A 24,825-nucleotide genomic window follows, 5' to 3' on the forward strand; every position below is an offset into this window, starting at 1 on the left:
GTTGCATAAAAGTAAATACAACACGCTCGGGTGTTGTGTAAATGCCTGGAATAATCCAGACGGATGACTTACAAAAGAAGTTCAAGATAAGACAAGTATGCAGGCCTACATCGTTTCAGTCAGGAAGCATGTACTTTCATCTTTATTGTTATTTTTTCGTTTTGGGATGTAGCTTTTTTTTATTATCCATGTATTTTAAGCATTGTATTAAATTATTGCATACATATAAAACAGTAGCCTATATGTGACGTTTTATATTTATGACAGGTAAAGCTATACTTGCAGTATTATGTAATGCATTATGTAATAAACATACATTTCATTGTAGGCTGTGTTGTATGTTATAAAACAGCTGTGTTTATGGAAAGGTTGCTTAAAAATGTTCAAGCTAGGTTTTACATTTTGCTTAAGGCTGTATTGTTATAAATAATATTATAATGTAATAATATATACATTCATTTAAGTATTTTAGTAGCCTACATATCAGTTTAATTTGTTGAATTAAAATATTATTAGCGAATTTATAAAATATGTTATGTAAAATATGTTATTGCATTAAAATAAATTGATTTATTGTATGTTATGTAATTTATTATATAATTAATACCAGTTTATAGCATGTTATAAAACAGCAAAGTTCATGAAAAGGTGGTGTAAATACCTTAAACCCATTTAGATGACTTTCAGTTTTTACTTGATTATAAATATTATTTTATATACTTATAGAGTCTAGAAGATAAAAATATAGGTTTTGATTAATATATATTTTTCTATACAAGCCTGTAGTTATAATTTGTAGACTGTATTATTGCAACATTATAATACTTTATCATTTATCATTTATAATGTACTTTCGTTTATTTTTATACTTTGTCTACAAAGCCCTTTTACTTTAACAGTTTTCATTTAGCATATATCTTTATATTTTATTGTTTTTTATAATATATATATATATATATATATATATATATATATATATATATATATATATATATATAGTAAATTCTAATATTTGAATGCATTAAAAATTATTTAAATATAAAACTATTTAAAAATAAATGTAATTCATGTTATGTAACTTATTATATTATATTATAATTCAGAAGCATTTTATGGCATGTTAAAAAACAGCAGTGCTTTTAAAAAAAGTTTCTTACTGTTTAAAAGACCCAAGAATAATCAAAGTAGAAAACATTTTAAATGTGGTTTAGGACAACATCAAAAAAAAAAAAAAAAGAAAGAGATAATATCACACCTTTATAATAATCAATTAATTTATGATTAATATGATTATTATTACACTAAACTACATACATATTATAACATATTAAATGTCTCAAAAATAATTATACTAATGCACTAAAAGCATCCAGTAACTACAAATCACGTAAATCACATTTTATTATATACGACTTTATGTAAAGTGATATTTATGTATACAGAATGTTCCACATAAACGGCTTAGATAGAGATATAGGACAATCACATACAGGTACACACCACTTATCATATATATAGATGAGTGGTACACACACACACAAAACAATAAGCGAATAAATAACACTGTTACGAAACCCGTTTTATCGTGACTTGTTTTTATACATCGTGACACTCATCTGTCTTGAACTTCAGCGCCATCCAGCGCCTCTTCACTGTATTGCGTCTTGACGCACGGCGCAGCGGAATGACGTCAACTCCAGTCGACGGCGCTGCTCTTTATTGTGTTTACCAGCCGTCCAGATCGTCCTGAGATGGATCAAATATGTAGTAGGACACGACTGATGTAGTGTTTTATGTTATTATGGACTGCTCGATGGTTTAGTGGAGAGATTTCTGCAAAAATGAACAAAGGTTGGCTGGAGTTAGAAAGCGACCCGGGTGAGTCTCTAAATAAACATTCATGCGTAATGTCATTGTATAATAATCAGTAATCATATTATTATTAATTAAATATATTTTAGGTTAACGTGTCATCTCCCAATATAGTATATTGTGCTTGTAGTATATTAATTTGACTAAAATGCATACTATGCAAGTCAACGCACTCGTATTAATTTCTGGTTCATCTCAAAGTATTTTATCATATAAGACTTCTAGTGGTTTCTAACACTGTCTGTTTTGTTATGTCTCGTTCTTTCTCAGGGTTGTTCACACTCTTGGTTGAAGACTTTGGTGAGTTGATCTGTTTGGCACAGACATGCTTTTAATAATCTATATTAAATACGAAAAGCACAATATATATAATGCTTATGTTTGGACTCAGGTGTGAAGGGCGTTCAGGTGGAGGAGATCTATGATCTTCAGAGCAAATGTCAAAGGTGGATTAATCACACGCTTTTGCTTTTAGTCATTTTTTAAAGCCTGTATGTTAATATTTATAAACGAATAGAAATTTGTTACCAATATAAATCATTTAAATGTTGTTTGTGTACATACATATATTAATGTATATTACCGTTTTTATCATAATAACATTTTTTTTTTTTAATTTATAAGCCTGTATAATATTGCTATATTTGTGATATTGGTTTCCTAATGACATTAATACTTCAGATATTAATTATAATGTTATTTTGGATTTTTGTTAACCTTTTTTTTTATTTTATTTTTTTATTAATTCGTTCTGTTTATTAATCTATGAATAAATATATAATATTGGTTATTTCATCATACAGTTTACTTCAATTAATAAAATATACATTTTGTAAAAATAATATACATTTTAATATTGATTACTTTCTATCTATCTGTAAACATTTTCATTATTATCATTCTAAAGCTGTCCTGTCTATCTTGTCTTCTCAGTCCTGTCTATGGCTTCATCTTCCTCTTCAAGTGGATCGAGGAGCGAAGATCTCGGCGTAAAGTCTCCACGCTGGTGGACGAAACCTCAGTTATCGATGACGAGATCGTTAACGACATGTTTTTTGCTCACCAAGTTAGTCCCGACCATATTTGCACTGCAACATAAATCTGCAGTTATGATCCTCCCTTTCATTAGTCTGTCTGTCGAATGTTGTGTGCAGTTGATACCGAACTCCTGTGCCACTCACGCTCTTCTGAGTGTGCTTCTGAACTGCAGCGGCGTGGAGCTGGGAACGACTCTGAGCCGCATGAAGGCTTTCACCAAGGGCTTCAGTCCTGAGGTCAGTCCTTAAAGGGAAAGTTCACCCAAGAATGAAAATCCTGTTATTATTACTCACCCTCATGTCATTCAAACTTGTATAACATACATAAAATATTTATATTTATATATTATATATATATATAGGTAACCAAAATTGTTGATGGTAGCCTCTGATTTCTATAGTATGGAAAACAATTCTGTGTAAATCAATGGCTGCCGTTAAAGGGATAGTTCACCCAAAAAAGAAAATTCAGTCATTAATTACTCACCTTCATGTTGTTCCAAACCTGTAAGAACGTTGCTCATCTTCAGAACACAAATTAAGGTATTTTTGATGAAATCCAAGAGCTCTCTGACCCTCCAGAGACAGCGATACAACTGAAATGTTCCCAGGTTCAGAAACGTAGCAAGGACATCGGTAAAGTAGTCCATGTGACATCAGGGGTTCAAACGTAATTTTACAAAGCGGCGAGAATATTTTTGTGCACCTGGGAATATGTAGATCGCGTTGTTGTCTATGTAGGGTCAGAGAGCTCATGGATTTCATCAGAAATATCTTAATTTGTTTTCTTAAGATGAAATCTTACAGGTTTAGAACGACATGAGGGTGAGAAATTAATGACAGAATTTTCATTTTTAGGTGAACTAACCCTTTAACTATTTGGTTACCTTTATTACTTATAGTGATGTTTTCAAATGTCTGAATGTCAACAAAGTAGCATTAGCACACTTACATCTTCTCTTTGCCTATTTTAAAACACGTCTTTATTGTTTTGACTTCTCAGAGTAAAGGTTACGCCATTGGAAACGCTCCTGAGCTGGCAAAAGCCCACAACAGCCACGCCAGGTAGAGTCAAGCTTAAATATTACACGTCTTGCCCATTAATTTAGATTTAGACTTGCCCATTAATCTTAATCTGCTGTTTTGTAGTCATTGTTTTTGTCTTGTTTTCGGTGTAGACCGGAGCCGCGGCACCTGCCGGAGAAACAGAACGGCATCAGCGCCGTGCGGACAATGGAGGCATTTCACTTCGTCAGTTATGTGCCAATCAAAGACCGGCTGTTTGAGCTGGACGGTCTGAAGGCATATCCCATCGACCACGGTGGGAACGTAATGTCAATATAACTGTCTTTGGTGAGTTTCAGGAGAAGAGCAGATTACATGAATCCGTCTGTTTTCCTCAGGGCCGTGGGGTGAGGATGAAGAGTGGACGGATAAAGCCAGACGGGTCATAATGGAGCGAATAGGACTGGCCACTGCTGGGTAAGAGCTAAGATGACCAATATTCACATCTTTGGCCATCAGGATTTGAGGAAAGTGATATATAGAACATATAGCTATATATATATATATATATATATATATATATGCTTTAAAAAAATTACAGGAACACTTTCAGTTCTCAAAAATGTAATGTTGGATATCTATACTATACAGGAGTTTAATTGACTTGAAGATATGCTCTGATTAAGTGTTCCTTTAACTTTTTTTGAGCAGTGTCTATTTATATTTTAATATGAATTCAGATTATATAAATACATTTAATGTAATTCAAATAATATGAAAACTAATGTTTTCTTTCAATGTTCCTCAGGGAGCCTTACCATGACATCCGGTTCAATCTGATGGCGGTGGTTACAGATCGCAGGATAAAATACGAGTCTAAGCTGGAGACCCTGAAACGGAACCGGCAGATCATTCTGGATGGGCTCCAGCAGGTTAGGGAGAAAAAAGTGAGTATTTTTTGTGTAAGTAAATGCAAAATTTTGGAGTCTCAAAGGTTTTGTTCATTGGCACTTTCCATGGTATGGCTCGGTACAGCTCACTTTCGGGAGTTCAACAGTTCCTAGTACCTGGTAGGGGTGGTTAATCTGTCTGATTTCCCGATTCGATTCGATTACGATTATTGAAGTCCCGATTCGATTACAATCGATTTTCGATTATTAACGATTCTCGATTAGCGATTATTGATTTTCCATTTCACAACAGTAAGTAGTAAACAAACTGTGTAAATCATTACTAATAAATGGTAGAAACAAACCGAATGCATGTAGCGGTTGGGATTTTCAGTTTTCTACATGCAGCAGGCACTCTGATTCCATGTATGGGGCACATATATATTATTCATATGACACACAAACACAAGTAGACAAGACCGGTTTAGTTCAAAATCTATGCCCCGTGTCACATCGCCTCTGCTTCTGCTACGAGCAGCGCTGCCAGATCTGCCTCGCGCACGCGCCGAGTGTGCACAGCTCGGACTACTGTCAGTGTCATTGCTACTCTCCACCTTGCCTCCTAACTGTCCTATGAATACTTCGACCTCGTCTAATATACCCAGAGGCATTAGACAAAGTCTCCACTACAATACTGTCACCGCGATTGCGGAGAGGTGCGGTCAGAAGACAAATATACATGTCAATCAATCAATCAATCACCTTTATTTATATAGTGCTTTAAACAAAATACATTGCGTCAAAGCACTGAACAACATTCATTTGGAAAACAGTGTGTCAATAATGCAAAATGATAGTTAAAGGCAGTTCATCATTGAATTCAGTTATGTCATCTCTGTTCAGTTTAAATAGTGTCTGTGCATTTATTTGCAATCAAGTCAATGATATCACTGTAGATGAAGTGACCCCAACTAAGCAAGCCAGAGGCGACAGCGGCAAGGAACTGAAACTCCATCGGTGACCGAATGGAGAAAAAAACCTTGGGAGAAACCAGGCTCAGAGAAAACATGTCTAGCGCGGAAAAAATCTCCCGCCTCGTCCCCGCAACAATAACACGCCTGCTAATTTCGCAGTGAACACTCCGACCCCTGCAAACATTGTTCACACTTCTGACATTTGGCAAAGGACAATTTACATTGGGCAAAGGATTCACCGTTTGTGCTTGGTGTAGGGCTATACTTTCACTTTCAGTATCACCGTCATCTTCTGAATGCAGATATTCCCCTTCAGAATCAGTGTCCGCGAATAGAAGTCCCAACACTTCATTGCGGGTTTATTGAAGCTTTATTGATGCCATTAGATAATAATAATAATGATAAATATAACTGCAAGCAGCAATTACGGGGCCAAGCACTCCAACGGCAAATGTAGGAGCTAAGCATGGCATGGAGCATCACACCAAATGCATTAATGAGCAATAACAGCAATTTTAGGATTATTGTAATTGAAATGGCTAAAAAAATCATAAATACAACCTCTAGTAGCATGATTTACTGGCTTATCAAAATTGACCAATAGGTGGTGCTGTTATCAAGTCAATTTGGTGTACTCTGTGTGACTTTTCAATGACACAAACAAAGTTTGGTGTCAATATGCCAAAGCATTGCAGAGATACAGCCTCAAGTGTCATTTTGTCATTGTGCCTCAAGTTCGTCGCTGTGGTATGCAAAAACGGTTTTGTCTATCGACACAAAATTCATAACTTTTTGTCAGCACAGTCTGAAGATCATCTGATTAAATTTTGGTGAAAATTGGACTAACGGCTGATGAGGAGTTCAAAAAGTAGGTTTTCAACATAAATCAAAATGGCGGACCGGAAGTTCAGCTTAATCTGGCATATTTGGTATCTATGTTTTCGGCATAAACCAGGGAATATTTTGAGACCAGTTTCGTTGCAATAGGCTAATGCATTAAAAAGTTATTAGCATTTTTATAAGTGTAATTATTCATGGGTAATGAATGGTTTATTACTCTTGACCAATAGGTGGCGCTGTTACCAAATTTATGTGGCATGGTCAGTGTGAGGTAGCGATGACACGTACAAAGTTTGGTGTAAATATGTCAAAGCGTTGCAGAGATACAGCCTCAAATGCATTTTGGCACCCTTCCAACAAATTCGTTGATGCGCTTAATGAGAACCGTTTCATATATCGACACGAAATCCATAACTTTTTGCCAGCATGGTCTGAAGATGATACACGTCAAATTTGGTGAAAATCGGACTAACGGTCTAGGAGGAGTTCGAAAAAGTAGGTTTTCAACATTAATCAAAATGGCGGACAGGAAGTATGGCCAATATTCGCATAATTGGTATCAATGCTCTCGGCTTTACCCACAGAATATAGGGAGGCCATTTTAATTTTAATAGTCTAATTTATTCAAAAGTTATTAGCATTTATGTGATATTTCATTATAACTATTGGCCACAAGGTGGCGCTGCCACCAAACTTTTTGAGTATCTTCAGGGCATGGAGCCGAATATTTTTGTAATTATTTGCGAAACGATACGATGATGCGTTCAAAAAATACAGCATTTTGAAACATAATTCAAAATGGCCGACGCCTAAAATGGCCGACACGGGAAAATTGGATATCAATCGACTCGACATGACGCACTGAATCTACAGAGACCAGTTTTGTAATTTTTGGCCAAACCATTCAGAAGTTATAAGCCAAAATATGCATTTTTCATATCTCCTGACCACTAGGTGGCGCTGTGTCGAAACACTGCAGGTAGTCTCAGGTCATGCTTATTATAACACACACCAAGTTTGGTCTCAATACACCAAACCGTTGCGGAGATATAGCCTCACGTGTATTTTTGCGTGCTTTTCGTCATATTTTTTCACGTGTCATTCGAGAACGGTTGGACGAATCAACTTGAATTCCATAACTTTTTGCCAGCATGGTCTGATGATGATCTGAGCCAATTTTCGTGAAAATCGGACAAACCGTCTAGGACGAGTTCGAAAAAGTAAGTTTTTCGAAAAGTTGAAAATAGCGAAAAAACTAAACCTTGCGATTTTTGAATTTTAGGGTTCATTCGACTTGGCTTGAGCCAAGGATTCAGAGGAAAAAAGAATTTCCATTTTCTGGCTTACGGTTCAAAAGTTATTAGCATACAAACATTGAAAGTTTGGACAAGTGGTGGCGCTAGAGAGTAGGAGTTAGAGGCTTCAAATTTGCTATAGTTAATGTTGGGACTGTCCTCTATCAGTGTGCCAAATTATACAACTTTCCCGCAAACGGTTCTATGGGCTGCCATAGACTTGCGGCGGAAGAAGAAGAAGAAGAAGAAGAAGAAATATAACTGCAAGCAGCAATTACGGGGCCAAGCACTCCAACGGCAAATGTAGGAGCTAAGCATGGCATGGAGCATCACACCAAATGCATTAATGAGCAATAACAGCAATTTTAGGATTATTGTAATTGAAATGGCTAAAAAAATCATAAATACAACCTCTAGTAGCATGATTTACTGGCTTATCAAAATTGACCAATAGGTGGTGCTGTTATCAAGTCAATTTGGTGTACTCTGTGTGACTTTTCAATGACACAAACAAAGTTTGGTGTCAATATGCCAAAGCATTGCAGAGATACAGCCTCAAGTGTCATTTTGTCATTGTGCCTCAAGTTCGTCGCTGTGGTATGCAAAAACGGTTTTGTCTATCGACACAAAATTCATAACTTTTTGTCAGCACAGTCTGAAGATCATCTGATTAAATTTTGGTGAAAATTGGACTAACGGCTGATGAGGAGTTCAAAAAGTAGGTTTTCAACATAAATCAAAATGGCGGACCGGAAGTTCAGCTTAATCTGGCATATTTGGTATCTATGTTTTCGGCATAAACCAGGGAATATTTTGAGACCAGTTTCGTTGCAATAGGCTAATGCATTAAAAAGTTATTAGCATTTTTATAAGTGTAATTATTCATGGGTAATGAATGGTTTATTACTCTTGACCAATAGGTGGCGCTGTTACCAAATTTATGTGGCATGGTCAGTGTGAGGTAGCGATGACACGTACAAAGTTTGGTGTAAATATGTCAAAGCGTTGCAGAGATACAGCCTCAAATGCATTTTGGCACCCTTCCAACAAATTCGTTGATGCGCTTAATGAGAACCGTTTCATATATCGACACGAAATCCATAACTTTTTGCCAGCATGGTCTGAAGATGATACACGTCAAATTTGGTGAAAATCGGACTAACGGTCTAGGAGGAGTTCGAAAAAGTAGGTTTTCAACATTAATCAAAATGGCGGACAGGAAGTATGGCCAATATTCGCATAATTGGTATCAATGCTCTCGGCTTTACCCACAGAATATAGGGAGGCCATTTTAATTTTAATAGTCTAATTTATTCAAAAGTTATTAGCATTTATGTGATATTTCATTATAACTATTGGCCACAAGGTGGCGCTGCCACCAAACTTTTTGAGTATCTTCAGGGCATGGAGCCGAATATTTTTGTAATTATTTGCGAAACGATACGATGATGCGTTCAAAAAATACAGCATTTTGAAACATAATTCAAAATGGCCGACGCCTAAAATGGCCGACACGGGAAAATTGGATATCAATCGACTCGACATGACGCACTGAATCTACAGAGACCAGTTTTGTAATTTTTGGCCAAACCATTCAGAAGTTATAAGCCAAAATATGCATTTTTCATATCTCCTGACCACTAGGTGGCGCTGTGTCGAAACACTGCAGGTAGTCTCAGGTCATGCTTATTATAACACACACCAAGTTTGGTCTCAATATGCCAAACCGTTGCGGAGATATAGCCTCACGTGTATTTTTGCGTGCTTTTCGTCATATTTTTTCACGTGTCATTCGAGAACGGTTGGACGAATCAACTTGAATTCCATAACTTTTTGCCAGCATGGTCTGATGATGATCTGAGCCAATTTTCGTGAAAATCGGACAAACCGTCTAGGACGAGTTCGAAAAAGTAAGTTTTTCGAAAAGTTGAAAATAGCGAAAAAACTAAACCTTGCGATTTTTGAATTTTAGGGTTCATTCGACTTGGCTTGAGCCAAGGATTCAGAGGAAAAAAGAATTTCCATTTTCTGGCTTACGGTTCAAAAGTTATTAGCATACAAACATTGAAAGTTTGGACAAGTGGTGGCGCTAGAGAGTAGGAGTTAGAGGCTTCAAATTTGCTATAGTTAATGTTGGGACTGTCCTCTATCAGTGTGCCAAATTATACAACTTTCCCGCAAACGGTTCTATGGGCTGCCATAGACTTGCGGCGGAAGAAGAAGAAGAAGAAGAAGAATAATAACGCCAACGAAAACAATAGGTGCCTACGCACCTTCGGTGCTTGGCCCCTAATAATAATAATCTAATGCCAATACTCGCTGACGTTGACAACATTGGTCAGATAAAATGGCTCACTCTCACACTAGCTCCGCTTTTTTTTCGCACTGATTCAATGCGCTCTCGAAGATTTTGTTAAGAGGAGCATGACGTTTTTTTGAGTCAGAGATTAAGTATTACATGTCTGCGATCTGGTGCAGGGGAGGTCGCGTGAAATATGACACCCTATTTGACAAAATCGGCCGTTTTATTCAGTGCCGTAACTCGACCCTGGCACCAAGAGGGCTAGAGCTCCTGCCATGAAAACCAAAATGAATCCACTCGCTTGCTTTGAGCCCAGATGGAGCTGGGTGGATCGGTTGGTTGCTCGTTCCTGTTTTTTCCATTTTACACACCTGCTCTGGCTGCTTGCTAACTGGAACTGGGCGCGTTCGTGACGTTCAACTCCCGGTATAAATTGTTCACAAAATAAAATAATGCAAAAAAAAAAAAAAATCGATTTTTGAAAATTTTATAATCGATTCATACTCGTCCATAACATAATTGCGATTAATCAATAATCGATTTTTTTCACCACCCCTAGTACCTGGTGCTTTGTTTTTATTACCACCTCAGTTGTAGCGCACACAACTTGAAAAAAGAAATGGCTGTTTCGTGGTTGGTAGATAGGCACAGCTATAATGATCAGTCTATAATCCCACCCACATTGAAGCATTACTAAACTGCAGTGGAAAAGCAAACCGAGTCAAATTAAAATTGTCGAGACAAGCCGTAGCACACAGTGGAAAAGCACCATATGTGGTCAAATCTAGGTCAGTTGTGAATGTCTCAGTACACCTATGTACATGCTACAGGTAATTCGGGTGACCCAACAAGGTTCAGGCCAGGATCGAAAGCAGCAAGACTCCTCCTCCTCAGAAGACACGCCTCCTGCTGTGAAAAAGGAGGAGGGGCAAGATACGCCGATATCTTTGTGTGCAGAGCAGGCCACACCCACAGGTAACATATTTGAATTTATCTTAAATTTATTTAAAATGAGAACCTTCTGATTAATACCTGTTATTGCCAACAATGACGTGTGGAGAAATAAGTCAATGGGAACATCCTTGCCTCAAAACATACAACAGTCAGTGTGAATAGGTTTTCATAGTTATGTATAAATATAGTTTAAACGTTATTCATTAATGTAGGGATTCAAAAAAGCACCTAAAACATGTCCTTTGCCACTTTAGAAACTCTGGAAGGCGCTGCTGCTCTCCCAAGTCCTGCTGGAAAAGTCAGACCTATGACTAAACCTGCTACCTTACCAACAGGGGGTGGTCCGCCACCAGCCCCTCTACATGTTCCCAATCCCATTGTCCAGCGTCTGCCAGCCTTCCTGGACAACCACAATTACGCCAAGTCCCCCATGCAGGTAAGATTGTTTGCATTTCAGGATATCTGGGATAGCAAGCATGATATGGGGTTTCATTCAGTATGCTTGATGACTGACAGGAAGAGGAGGATCTTGCTGCAGGTGTGGGTCGCTCACGCCTATCTGGCCCTCCTCAGCCCCCTTATTCTGATGATGAGGATGACTATAATGATGAGGAGGAGTGCAGCACTGCGGGTGCTACAAGCAGGTATACAACTATGATAGCGTTCAAATTTGAACATATTTAATGTGTTCTTGCAGCGGTAACAAACCTCCAGTACTCAAGAGGGCGATAGAGTTCCTTCAAATGTCTGTAATGTTAAACTAAAGATGAATAAATATTACTCAGCAAACTATAAACATAGTGAAAACTTAACCTTTATCTAACTTGACTGGCAACATTTTCGCAATGACAGTATTAACGCAACCTTTCCACTTTCCACGCCACATTCAGACACGACTGTCGCATTTCTCCCCAGAGTGGCAACTTTCAAATTGGTCATGCAGCAACGTTACCTCGGCATATTTACCATGGTAAAAGGAATGACTTTAATGAATATAATTAATGTATGAATGTATCGTCACAAAATAAATGCCCCCCAAAATAAAAACGTAGTAGGTTTTATGGGGGCAATCAATGTAAATAATGATTTAATAATTATTCTGATGCATCATTTTACAGAAATAGTGTTTAAAGAATAATGTTAATGGTAATTCTAACCTTATGCTTATAGTTCATTATAGAATACATTGCATCCGGTCGGGCAGTCGCATGGGGTCTACCCACCTGAAGTTCAAATATTTTAATGCATCCGAAGCTCAAATCATATACGAAATGTCTGCATACGATCGTAACTCCAAGCAGCTACCGCACTACTCTCCACTGGAAATGAAGAACTTTTGTGTCCGTCATTTGTCGGAGATAGTGGAAAGGAAGCTTAAGTAGTAGAAAAATTACTGTTTTGGACCTTTATTGGTTGTCTGTGTGATCAGCAGGGTCCGAAGAAAGGTTGGTCTACGTTCACGTACCAAGGGCCGAAGTGTAGTCGGTGCTGTTGCAGCAATGGAGGGTCAGTTAGCACTCAGCGTTTTAGCTGAGAAACTGAAGAAGGAAGTCCAAAGGAAGGACTCCATGGCTACAACAGGTTCCACATCTCTGAATGTACGCACCGAGGGTCGCACGGGTGGGATCAGCATCACCTCGGCATGCCAGCCATCGCCCACACCCAGTAACGAAAGCACGGATACAGCCTCGGAAATCGGCAGCGCGTTCAACTCACCACTTCGCTCGCCCGCGAGATCGCAAGCAGCTACGCGGCCCTCCAGCCCTGTGGTGCCCCACTTAAGTCGTGTGCTGTTTGGAGAAGAGGATGGGCTGATTAGGTTAGATGCCCGACACAATCGAGCTGTCCGGGACTTGGGGGCACTAGTGAGCTCCACAATGCTGCGACTGCAAGAGGACGGCGTCATGTACGCCTTGCCAGCTACAGGTATGTGTTCACTATCAAAACACTTAGGTTTTAACGGAATACTTTTTTGGATAACCGCGATCTCATTTGATAGAAATCTTGGAAGGGTTAAAGAAAGCAGGTGGTGTGGAGAAGAAAGAGAAAGAAGAGACGACTGGTCCAGGAGGAGAGGAAGAAGTGAAGGAAGGACCATCGGTGGAGATGAAACAGGAGGACGTCAAAGAATCAGACGACGTCAAACCGGACAAGGAGAAGCTGTCATCCACCAATGCAGAAACCAGCACCAAACCTCCTGGAGAAAAATACACCCCTAAAGTATGACATCAGAAATTAGTTTTTTCTTGCAGCGCTGTAGTGATGTTAGTGGTGCAGCTTTCCATGAACTTGAGGGTTTCTGTTGCACAGGAGTTGCTGGCCTTGTTGAAGTACGTGGAAGCTGACATTGCCAACTATGAAGTGTGTTTGAAAGAAGAAGTGGAGAAAAGGAAAAAGTTTAAGGTAAGCGTTTGACTTAAGGCATCCGATGAACAAGAACGTAATCTCGCAGACTCTCCGGAATGATTTCAAGAGAACCTGTATAGTGAAGCTTTTTGTCCTTTTTCAGATCGATGACCAAAGGAGGACTCATAATTATGACGAATTCATCTGCACCTTCATATCAATGCTGGCACAAGAAGGTAAAAAAAAAATGTTGTTTCTTCTGTGGAATGCAAATTCAGATATTTTTGAGAATCTTCATATGCCACAAAAATGGCAGCGTTAACGTTCTGCTAAACGTCTCCTTTGGTGTTCCACAAAAGAAAGTAAGTCTCATGGGCTGCAATAACAGGGAGCTATTCCTTTAATCCAGTGGTTCTCAACCATGTTTAAACATTGCATGTGATTTTCGTAATCAAACATACTTGATTCAGGACACCAGCTCATTAGCAGTGCTGGGACGGGAGGGCTTCAGGAACATGGTTAGGAACCACTGCTTTAATCAATGTCCTTTTGGTGTTTTGTAGGTATGTTAGCGAGTCTGGTGGAGCAGAACATCTCCGTGCGTCGCAGACAGGGTGTAAGCATTGGACGGCTCCACAAACAACGCAAACCCGACCGGCGAAAACGTTCACGACCGTACAAAGCCAAGCGCCAATAAATGCAAAAAAAGCAGCAACTCGACAACTCAATCTTTTCTGAAGATGAACAACGATACCAAACACCTCATTGACAGTATTAGATATTGACGAAAATATTATTTCTTTTTAAATCAAGCTTTGTTTCACATAATAAACTGCCTAGTACAAGTACATCACCACTTCCAAAGCAAATTGGTGATGCTCACCAGATGTTTAGAGATACCCAACCCTTTTTCATGTTGCCATTACTTCATGTACTACAAGCTAATTATAAAACCAACAATCATTGGAGCACCATTTTGGGAAAATTAGTATCTTGACTGAGTATTGGGCTGGACTGATTCAGGCTCAAAATGACTAAGATCCCAAGAAATATCAATCTCCAGAAATCCCAGATATCTAGTCAAGGTGCTACCAAAGATAATGGCGCTACAAATTCGCTCAAACAGTGCAGGGCATGTCTGTTGTTAACAAACGGACCAATCGTCAATCCAGATGGGATTTTAGAGGTAAGCTTTTCAATGTCCACAGCCGTTTTGTTCATAAGATAAATAGACAAAAATAATCCAAGAAGTTTTGAGACTGTAAACTTGAGTTGGTTTGTGTATGTGTATTGGTTCATTTCATACAAATCATCTCAGCAAGAGTTAAAGAAGAAAATGTTTTTGGTTGAAGTTCTTCACCATTTTCTTGAAGATTGTTTTTATTGGTAAGGAATAGGCCAGTGGGTTTTGTCTCAACATGTTCTGTTTGTTTGTACATATGTATTTGTGTATCATCTGATGTCCACACAGGACTGTCAGATCTAGACATTGAAATAAATGTTTCGAATTACACTGGTGGCCTTGATTTCGTTTTTAAAAGAGTCTTGCTTGTAAAGGACTAGTTTTCAGACGGAAAAAACATCACCCACCCGCGACGCCCCCTCATCGAAGGTGAGGAGCATCGCAATGGCTTCCAACATCCTTAGTTTTCTTCTCATGTCCGCAGGATTATTCACGACTACATTAGGTAAATGTCTAAGGAAACGTTTTAAACTTGCTTTTCGAGTGAATCAAGTCTTTGAACCACGAATACACGACGGATGTCATGGTTGTTTGGAAGTACTGCGCACGTGTTCAAGTTATTTTCTAATTATTCCGGTATTCCTCTCTTTTATGTTGCACGTGTTTCTAGTTTGTTAATTATTTGTCATATTTTTCTAAACACCGTTTTTGCGCGTTTTGCACGCCAGCGAAAGCGTTTCTTTTTCCACGTGGGGACGAAGTACATATTAGTTTTGAAAATGTCCCTGTTGTTATAAAGATATTAAAATGATCAAATTGTTTCTGGTGCTTAAACTGTAAAATGAACATGAACGCTCCAAAGCAAAGATGTTCGATCCTTGAAGTTGAAGAAAGGAAGTGTTAATATTAGTCGAATCTTTTTAATGAATCAACCAAACCGATTCGTTTTATCTCTTGTACTGTCTATGGGTTTTATTAGTGTGACCGATTCGTCCTTCAACGTACCAGTTCTTTTACAGATTCTCATTTGGACACAGCAGACTCATGAATGAATACCAGTATTGAATTTTAGTGTTGTTTAATGTAAATGCCATTTTTTTACATGTCTTTTTTTTCACACGTCTTTTTTTTCACACATTTGTTGTTTTTATCATTAAAATGTGATTAAATATTGCTTATTTTATAATTATTAGTTAGGGTGTTTCTAGAGTGTCTCTGAAACACTTGAACAGTGATGCTTTACTCCAAACTTCCAAACAAGTGATTCAAAACACAAGTGAAAGAACTAAATTACTTTTAAAATGGCTCACATTTCCTCTGTTTTATTTGTTTAGGCTATGAGACATGTGGCATGTTAAAGAGAGACTCGGTAGTCTGTGATTTTTGGAGATCTGAGTTCTGCTGTGGGACCTGTGATGAAAGATACTGCTGCTCTGATCCACAAAAAAAATTGACTATTAGAGCACAAACTGACTGTCATTTGTAAGGAATTGCTTTTTTCTTTCTTAATATAAATCAGAGTTAAATGTTTAATATTTCTCCCTCACCAGATGTTACCAACTTATTCTGATATTTTTGTAATAGTTTATATTATTTTCTAACTAGATTGTAAAAATCATGCACAAACGATCTTCGGTTTATTATTTAATTTAGTTTTTAAATACCAAATACAAAAAATAAATATGATATTCCATAGGGAAACCTGTTATTTATATGAACATTTGGTCACACTTTATTTTATGGTCCAATTCCCGCTATTCACAAACCATTAACTATGATTTTGCCTCAATAAACTCCCAATTTGCTGCTTATTAATAATTAGTAATACAGTTATTAAGTTTGGGTTTGGGGTAGGATTAGGAATGTAAAATATGGTCATGCAGAATATGTGCTTTAGAAGTACTAATAAACAACCTATATGTTAATAATAGACATGCTAATAAGCAACTAGGTAATAGTGAGAATTTGGCCACTAAAATAAAGTGTTACCGAACATTTTTATTTAATTTTTGGTATGGGCAAGTATATTTAAACATAATAGAGCAACACTGAAAAGTTTTGGACAGAGCTGCCATTATTCTGTGAGATTTGGAGAACAGGAACCCTAGAGGAAATACCTTCCTGCCATCATTTCCCTCTTCAGTCCCTAGACGATAAAGGATTTTTCTAGTGAATGTGTCAAATTCAATTACAACTGAAGCTTAGGCCCTGTTACTCATAAGTGGATGGCTTTTATATTATTATTTCCATTTGTAACCTATTATTTTGCTTCTTCTCCATTATCTGTCCAAAAGCAAAGACATCAGCCATTTGCCTAAACGTTCTCCTCAAAGCGACGCTGTTTCTATCGCTGTTGGTGCCTCCATAATAGGGCTTGTAGTCATCAGCATTTTGTTCCTCATCTGCTGGGTTTGTCCACGCTGCTATCTCTATAAGAGGTTCAGAAATCCTAGCCGTAAGTCAATGTTTGCACGTCAAATTGGCCGAATGTTTTTATAACGTCATTTCAGCGTGGTTCCACCTTTGATTTATTCACACAGCTGTGATTACGACTGCTACGGTCGTCACGACACAATACCTTCCCCAGCCTTCAGCCATCATTCAGGGCAGTCAGTACCTTCCCTGCCAGGCTTTGCCAAATAACCCACCTTATGGAGGCCAACCGATTCCAGCTGGACCACCACCCTCATATCAGGAGACTGGTAAGTTAAGTAAGCAAACGAGACGCCCAAGACTATTTGAGCCAAGATGGCGAACCATCAAAATCATGGCTGTCTTTGGTTTGCCAGTAGGTCCAGGGTATACTTTTCCATTCCATGATGGAGGACAGGCCACGCATCTTCTACAGTCATCACTGCCCACAGACTACACCTCACCTCAACCAGCGTACAACCCTGCTTACACCGGTTCAGTCGCCAAGACCAGTAACTAAACCCAAACTGCTGCATTCTGGAGGGTTACATATTTCTACTCTGCTGTTGTGAATTGTGCAGCTACTTCGGACACTATATTGTCCACCATTGTGTTTACACTTGCTTTGAACACTTTAATTTGTTTCTTTCTCTCTACTCTAACCAAAGATATTTCCATCGTAGTTATTTTGGCTCCGATCGGTACAGATATTTTGCGATTGTAAATTTACTACGTTGTCAACTTGTCTATCGATTCAACTTAAGCCAATCAAACTAAGCAAGAGTCAAGCTGACTATCAGAGTTGAAAAATAAATGATGCATCTGGTTTACAGAAGTGTGTCTGTGTGCATTTATAGAGTTGTGTATGTAAAGTCAATATGATTCACACGTTACACTGGTGGTTTTTGGTTTTGTTGAGAGTTTCTTGCATATAAGGGGAACTACAGCCAGTTATCAAGAAATACCAGGAAATACACCAAAGGCACAGTCAACGAGCTATTGAAGTGGACTTCTTCTCTTTCATACAGTTATATTCGTGGTGACAGTAGGTAAGTGTCTACATTTTTTGTTTAATCAAACTGGTAAACCGCAGTAAAGAGAGTTTTCAGTATGATATTAAGATTTTGACTATAAATACAGAAGGCACTGTCATAGCCACACAAATAATAGATTACCAAATGTTATAATCCAAGATTTGTGAATTCAAGTGATGCTGCCCTCCGGGCCAAAATCAGTGACTTAATTTTATAATGCCTATGGGCTAGCTCCAGAAATTGGACACTTAGAAGATTGAAACCAGTGTCCTCTTCACCAGCTTGATTTTAATTTTTTATCTTTACAGTAAATCTTTTGTGTGTAAACCCCATGGTTAGTCTGACTGCTAGTAAGGAAAGTTAGGTGTTCTTCATATTTAACGTCTGTTACCATTAAACACACAGACTGCTGGAATACAAAACCATTGTTTTAGGTCGAGCTTGATTTGTGAAAACTTTCACAATCGCGTTTTCTCACGTGTCAGTGTTTTTTTTGCTCTTTCCCCATTTTCCTGTTTGACAAGTGTCATAATGGTGGTGTTTCCAAGCCATTAGCTAAATCATCTTATATATGGCTCTAATAGACTATTGTAATGTGTAATCTTTCACAAAATAATGGTTGTTGTATGCTTCCTTGAGTTCTTAACTTCAGTTTTCTGATTTGAAAGTTTCACGGTATATTTCTTGTCAGATAACCCTTTCCTGAGCCCTTTACTTGACAATTATGATTTCAGAAAAAATTCACAGTGTAATTTTGGTCAATTAACCCTTCCCTGTGTCAGTATCACTATACTGATTTGTGAAAACGCTCACAGTTCAGTTATGGTCCGTAAACCCTTCTCTGAGTTATGTAGGCCTACATCACTATTATGATTTATCTAATTTAGCATTTGAAAAAAAAAAAGAATACACAGGAAAGTATTTACAAATTCTAAAGACATGATTATATGTGTTATTTCCAAGCTTTAACATCTACTCCAAACGGTTATGTTCGATTGCTAAATTTTAATCTTTTGAACTGGTTAACAAATTTTATCTGAATTATTTGTTCATAAATCTGACTCAAGAACCATTTCATAAACATAAGGATCAAGACTTTTAGTTCTATTCAATGTATGCCAAAGATAAATTCAATTCTTTGTAAGAACCAATAGCAAATCTCACTGGCTGTAACTCTTGCTGTAATCCTAACCCTAATCCTAATCCTAACTAATTTGTATTAAATTAACAGAATAATAAAATAACAATGCAATAAATTCTGACATTTTATTCTGATGTACTAACACTTTCATTGGACAAACTGGTCCAATCCTTAGCTTGTTATTTAAAGACTGAATCAGTTATACAAAAGTAGAAACACTCAATTTCTAATGTTTCTTATGTTTGTTTCCCCCAGTCTGTCCAGAAACAAAACCTTAAAATATTCAAGTCATTCTCCCCATCATGGAAGGCTCATTCATTGTGCCCATGATAGTGTTTTTCGCAGTGGCTGTTTCTATGTTCATCATCTTCTACTGCCTGGCCAAAAGACATGCACAGTGTAAGTGTCAAAATGTGTGTAAAAAGAGCTGCATGTGGGTTTTGTACATATTTAATGCTTTCAAATCATCTTTTGTAGATTTGCAGTCAAATACTACACTCACGACTACACATCACCCACAATACTCATATCAACAGCCTTTGGCTAATCACCTACAGCCAGCGTATGGGGCACATCCCATTCTGACTGGACCATATCAGCAAACTTATGTCCCGGGACCACCACCCACATATCAGGAGGCGGGTAAGATCGGCAAACATCTACCTGAAAGCTTACACCAATAATAAACATACAGGCACATTTGTTTTGTTTTTTTTGTCTTTTTTTTTGTGTTAAACGATAGGTAAAATAATGTGGAGGGTATTCATTTATTTGCTTTTATATCTGCCTATTTTAATGGTTTTGGGAAGCATAAAGTCATTTGACAAGACCAAATGTTGTTGAACTTTATTGTTTTAAGTGTGTAACAAAAAGTTCAACAAATTTGTTATACTTGTAATTCTTAAGACCCGCCTTTGCCTGTGTGCTACGGCTCCAACAAGCGAGACAGCAACTAGCAGCCAGTTAAAATGCAGAGAGTGGAAACAGAGAACCAAAGATGGTGGAAGCACGAAAAACCTGAACTACTTTTTTCTGTTTTGTGCGAAAACAGGCACAGAACCGTTTGTTCACGTGCCAAGAATAAACTCTTGCGTAACTACAGTGTGAGGTTTTGAGAACAGGATTGTGGTGACAGTAGGCGAGGAGAATGACTTTGCAATGGCGAGATTGACTCAGACACTGAAAACAAGAAACTTTACATTTGAAAAATGAAAGGACAAAAGATCAATCCTATCTTTAATTACCAAACAGCCAAAATTTTCTTTGCTGGTTTTTGTTTTCCAGCAGGTCTGTTTCCTGCTCCCTTCAGCCAGGCTGCATATGACGGTGGTCAGATCATGTACCCTCCACAAGCACCGGTTCAACCAGCGCTTCCCACAAACTACACTTCGACTCATGTGGAATCGCCAAAGACCAGTTAGCCATGACCCCAAAAGGGCCATCTATCAATGCTGGATCACAGAGAATTGTTAGTTTCCACACTGCTTTGCCATTGGGTATTGTGCATCTACTACAGACGCTCATAAGACTGTGTTGAGAGTAAAAGTATTACTGTCATTCATGTATTTGTCCTGGCAATTGTATACTGTTGTTGTTCTCTTGTTGATCTGAAGAAAGCATGGCTCTTAATGGTATGTTTGTTTGCTGTTGTCTCATACTATTTAGATATGCTGTTTGTTTGTAAATGCTACTGTTTCTGTTAGTTTTTATATATGGTTTTAATCTGATTAAAGCTTTAAAACAGCACAGCACAGCAACCATTCACGTGTCCATGTATAACGCTTCTCATTGCTATGTGGAAATAAGTGTAATAATGGAACAGTTTGTTGGAGCTGATCTGAGGATCTGAATGAGAGAGAGAGAGAGAGAGAGAGAGAGAGATGCAGAGCTATTGGAGCAGGCCGAGGCGAGGAACAGTTTTAGGAACCGCTGCTTTAGAAAATTGGTTTTGAAACTTGTGAATCCATTCAAATTGTTAGAAGACAGAATCGTGATTTAAATATGAACAGATTTTTACGTGCACACTTAGTTTTCTCTTCCTCTTCTCTAAAGCAGCACAACATGGCATCGCCCCCTTTGTTGCATCTTCCCAGGGGCAGGGTTTATCTGGGTTTGTGATGAAACAAAGACGATATCTCCGTTTGCATTGAACTTTCAACTTTACAGTTATTGTTTATGTTCAAACAGCAACATTGCACACTAACATTAAAAAAGTGAAATTGTAATCAACCACCCCTTTGATACTAGTTTTACTTCCGATTGCTAGTTTTATTTTATCTTAATACTGCGTTCGACACCATAGATCATGACATACTCAAATCATTACAAAACTATACAGGTATTCAAGGGGAGCCTTTAAGATGGTTTAGATCCAACCTGTCTGATTGCAACCACATTGTTTATTTAAATGAGGAGTCATCTCATTTATCACCAGTAAAATATGGAGTGCCACAAGGATCTGTCCTAGGTCCTCTGCTATTTTCAATATACATCTTGCCCCTTGGTAATATTATTAGAATATACGGGATTAGTTTCCACTGTTATCTCAATGAGACCTGATGAAACTTCTAAATTATCTAAGCTAACAGAGTGTGTTAAACGCACTTTTAGGTGGTTGTCCTGCATCTTCAATAAACAAGCTACAGGTAGTCCAGAATGCAGCAGCTAGTGTCTGTACCAGGTCAAAAATATATGATCATATAACCCCAATTTTACAGTCTCTGCACTGGCTACCTATTAAGTTCAATATCAGTACCTAATTAGTCTTCTACAATGCTACAATCCATCACACTTCCTAAGGTCACAAAACTCTGGAATTTTGGAAGTACATAGGATAGCAAAGTCCACTAAAAGAGGTAGAGCTTTTACGCATTTGGCTCCCAAATTCTGGAATAGTCTTCCTGCGTATCAGGATCAACTAAATACTGGATTTTCAATAGTATGTCAAATATTTACATCTGGCGTCATAGAATCTTTAAAATATGTCCGAGAGTTCTACACATCGGCCTGTTATTGTGGTGACATTTCCACGCCCCAAAACGTGACACAAAACGAAATGTACTGTGATTGGTTGTTTGACATGTCAGTCAAACGGCCTCATGGGTGATCCTTGGCCAATGAAAGCTGCCATCAATTCCAGACCTTTAGTACCTTTAGACCTGAAGGTGTAGTAACGCAAGACTAATATGTTATCAAGGATAATGGCTTTCCAGATTTTCTCAAACAGTGCAGGGTATCATCGTTGTTCATCATCTGCCGGGTCCATAACCCACCTTATGGAGGCCAACCAATGTCAACTGGATCACCATCCTCATATCAGGGAGCTGGTAAGGTCTGAAAACTAGATCACCAAGAGTATTTGAGCCAAGATGGCGAACCATCAAAATGATTGCTGTCTTTGGTTTCTAGTAGGTCCAGGGTATACTTTTCCCATCCATGATGGTGGTCAGGCCACATATCCTCTATAGCAGGGCTGCCCAAATTGGTGCTGCAGGGTTTAGAGCCAACCCCAAATGGACACACCTGAACAAGCTAATCAAGCTCTTACTAGACATACTAGAAACCTCCCAGCAGTAGTGTTGAGGCAAGTTGGAGCTAATCTCTGCCAGACGCCGGCCCTCCAAGACTGAGTTTTAGTACCCCTGCTCTACAGTCATCACTGCCCACAGACTACACCTCACCTCAACCAGCGTACAACCCTTCTTACACCAGTTCAGTCATCAAGACCAGTAGCTAAATCCAAACTGTTGCATTCTGTAATGTTACATATTTCTGCTCTGCTGTTGTTGAAATAAATGAAAATGTTGTCATTAAACACTTACCCCCATGTCGTTCCAAACCAATTAAAGCTTTGTTCATCTTTGGTACACAATTTAAGATATTTTGGATGAAAACCGGGAGGCTGCCACAAAAGTTAAGTCCAGAAAAGTATGAAAATGCATAGTGAGTGATGGCAAATGAACAATGATGGCAGATAGACTATTCTGATGATGTCTTTCATACTTTTCTGAACCTTGACAGTGTAATTCACTTGGGACAGTCTCAAGCCTCCCGGTTTTCATCCAAAATATCTTAAATTTTGATCCGAGAATGAACAAAGCTTTTACGGGTTTGGAACGACATGGGGGTAAATGATTAATGACAAAATTTTAATTTTGGGGTTGAGTATCCTTTTAGTATTGCCATATTTATGATCTCTTGTTCACCATTAAGTTTACACTTGCTTTAAACACTTGAATTTGTGTCTTTGCCTCTCTATTTGAACCAAAAATGCATCCGTTGTCTTTTTATTTTGGATCCTAGATTGGTAGAGATATTTTGCAACTATAAATTTGTTACCTTGTGAAATGTGTCTATCAATTCATTATATGCCAATCAAATGAAGCAAGAGTCAAGATGACAAACAGAGTTCAGAATTGAAGAGGAAATTGTTTGTATCTAGTTTTCAGGAGTGTGTTTTGTCTCAGACATGTTCTGTCTGTGAGTATTTATATGACTCTGTATTTAAAATCAATATGCTTCAAATGTTACACTGGTGGGTTTTGGTTTTGTTGAAAGTTTCTTGCATGGGAGGGGCACTATAGCCATTTATCAGGATTGTTTAGATACAACAGCAAGAAAAACATGGTTTAATTGGTCCTGCAGTCTCCGGAAATACACCATTAGGACGAAACAAGCGACTGAGGAGGATGAGTAGCTCTATGTCTACAACAATACGGTTCTTCTGAACTTTTATTTGTGGTGAAAGTAGGTAAGTGTCTAATTGTTTGTTTCATGAAAGACTGTAAGAAAAATCTGTAGATAATGTAAAAAGGTACTGGTAATTTGTTTCGGATGTTTTAAAAGCTCTATTTGTCACATTATTTTTTATATTCACAAGTACTGCATGGCTGTTTAAAACCCCTTAACTGCCACTCACAGTTTTGAACATAGACTTTATAGTGCACGTTCCAAACTTAAATTTTTATAAATCACGATTGAAAACATTTTGTAACATGATTTTGATGTACCATTTACATGGTAATGCAATGTCTGATTTTAAAATGGGTTTTAAAGGATGAATTTTGAGATTTTAAGTTTTCAGTTGATATATAATTTCTGATGATTTCTAAAATGTGATAGGAAAAAAGGCAACGAAGATGTCTTTTTTTTAAACAAAGGTCAAAACTCCTGTTATAATTTAGATTTCTGAGGGTGCACTCTTGTCATAAATTAACCTATTACTTTTCCTACATAATTTTTAATAAAAAACATTGGTAAAATATATATTTGTGAGTCTTAGACCTTTCCAATGATATATAGTTTGTCAAGATTAGATTAGATTTCATTGTAATATAGTGAAGTAAATGTAGGCATCCCGTATATGGGATGGGGTGACAGTTAAAGGGTTAAATTCCTAAAAACCTTATTTATTGCATGCAAAAACGTAGAAATTATAAAGACATGAAGTGTGAACTTTAACATCTACTGCTCGGCTATGTTCTATTCCTGAATGAATCTTTCCAGTCAGATCTTTTCAATGAATCAGTCGAACTATCTGA

At 37.8% G+C, this 24,825-nt stretch overlaps 2 protein-coding genes across 3 annotated transcripts; both read left to right on the forward strand.

The window, feature by feature from the left end:
• The first annotated feature begins 13 nt into the window (after positions 1 to 13).
• Positions 14 to 15,028, forward strand: LOC113079559 (ubiquitin carboxyl-terminal hydrolase BAP1-like). 2 transcript variants are annotated; one of them, XM_026251796.1, is made up of 18 exons: positions 14 to 95; positions 1,633 to 1,878; positions 2,143 to 2,172; positions 2,264 to 2,318; positions 2,806 to 2,938; positions 3,027 to 3,146; positions 3,913 to 3,974; positions 4,088 to 4,230; positions 4,313 to 4,391; positions 4,723 to 4,861; positions 11,046 to 11,190; positions 11,424 to 11,605; positions 11,686 to 11,813; positions 12,599 to 13,095; positions 13,169 to 13,389; positions 13,480 to 13,572; positions 13,679 to 13,751; positions 14,079 to 15,028. In XM_026251796.1, the coding sequence occupies exons 2-18, from the start codon at positions 1,794 to 1,796 to the stop codon at positions 14,210 to 14,212; spliced, it is 2,319 nt and encodes a 772-aa protein (XP_026107581.1). In that variant the 5' UTR covers positions 14 to 95; positions 1,633 to 1,793; the 3' UTR covers positions 14,213 to 15,028. The 2 variants fall into 2 exon arrangements, with proteins under 2 accessions (XP_026107581.1, XP_026107583.1); XM_026251798.1 differs by lacking the exon at positions 14 to 95 and having other exon boundaries at positions 1,605 to 1,878; positions 12,602 to 13,095.
• A 52-nt stretch (positions 15,029 to 15,080) lies between these two features.
• On the forward strand, positions 15,081 to 17,925 carry LOC113079560 (protein shisa-5-like). The gene is made up of 5 exons (XM_026251799.1): positions 15,081 to 15,203; positions 16,033 to 16,180; positions 16,993 to 17,153; positions 17,239 to 17,400; positions 17,488 to 17,925. Exons 1-5 carry the CDS (start codon positions 15,143 to 15,145, stop codon positions 17,628 to 17,630), a joined length of 675 nt encoding a protein of 224 aa, XP_026107584.1. The 5' UTR covers positions 15,081 to 15,142; the 3' UTR covers positions 17,631 to 17,925.
• The last annotated feature ends 6,900 nt before the right edge of the window (positions 17,926 to 24,825 follow it).

Source organism: Carassius auratus, unplaced genomic scaffold (assembly GCF_003368295.1).
Source record: "Carassius auratus strain Wakin unplaced genomic scaffold, ASM336829v1 scaf_tig00028507, whole genome shotgun sequence".
NCBI lineage: Eukaryota > Metazoa > Chordata > Actinopteri > Cypriniformes > Cyprinidae > Carassius > Carassius auratus.

What these genes read in the sequence shown, in the direction of transcription:
- LOC113079559 (XM_026251796.1), top strand. Translation starts at nt 1,794, where the DNA reads ATGTTATTATGGACTGCTCGATGGTTTAGTGGAGAGATTTCTGCAAAA. An exon ending in ATAGGACTGGCCACTGCTGG is followed by an intron (nt 4,392 to 4,722) that starts GTAAGAGCTAAG and finishes AATGTTCCTCAG; the next exon opens with GGAGCCTTACCATGACATCC. An exon ending in AGAGCAGGCCACACCCACAG is followed by an intron (nt 11,191 to 11,423) that starts GTAACATATTTG and finishes TTGCCACTTTAG; the next exon opens with AAACTCTGGAAGGCGCTGCT.
- LOC113079560 (XM_026251799.1), top strand. Translation starts at nt 15,143, where the DNA reads ATGGCTTCCAACATCCTTAGTTTTCTTCTCATGTCCGCAGGATTATTC. An exon ending in ATTATTCACGACTACATTAG is followed by an intron (nt 15,204 to 16,032) that starts GTAAATGTCTAA and finishes TTATTTGTTTAG; the next exon opens with GCTATGAGACATGTGGCATG. An exon ending in GAGGTTCAGAAATCCTAGCC is followed by an intron (nt 17,154 to 17,238) that starts GTAAGTCAATGT and finishes TTATTCACACAG; the next exon opens with CTGTGATTACGACTGCTACG.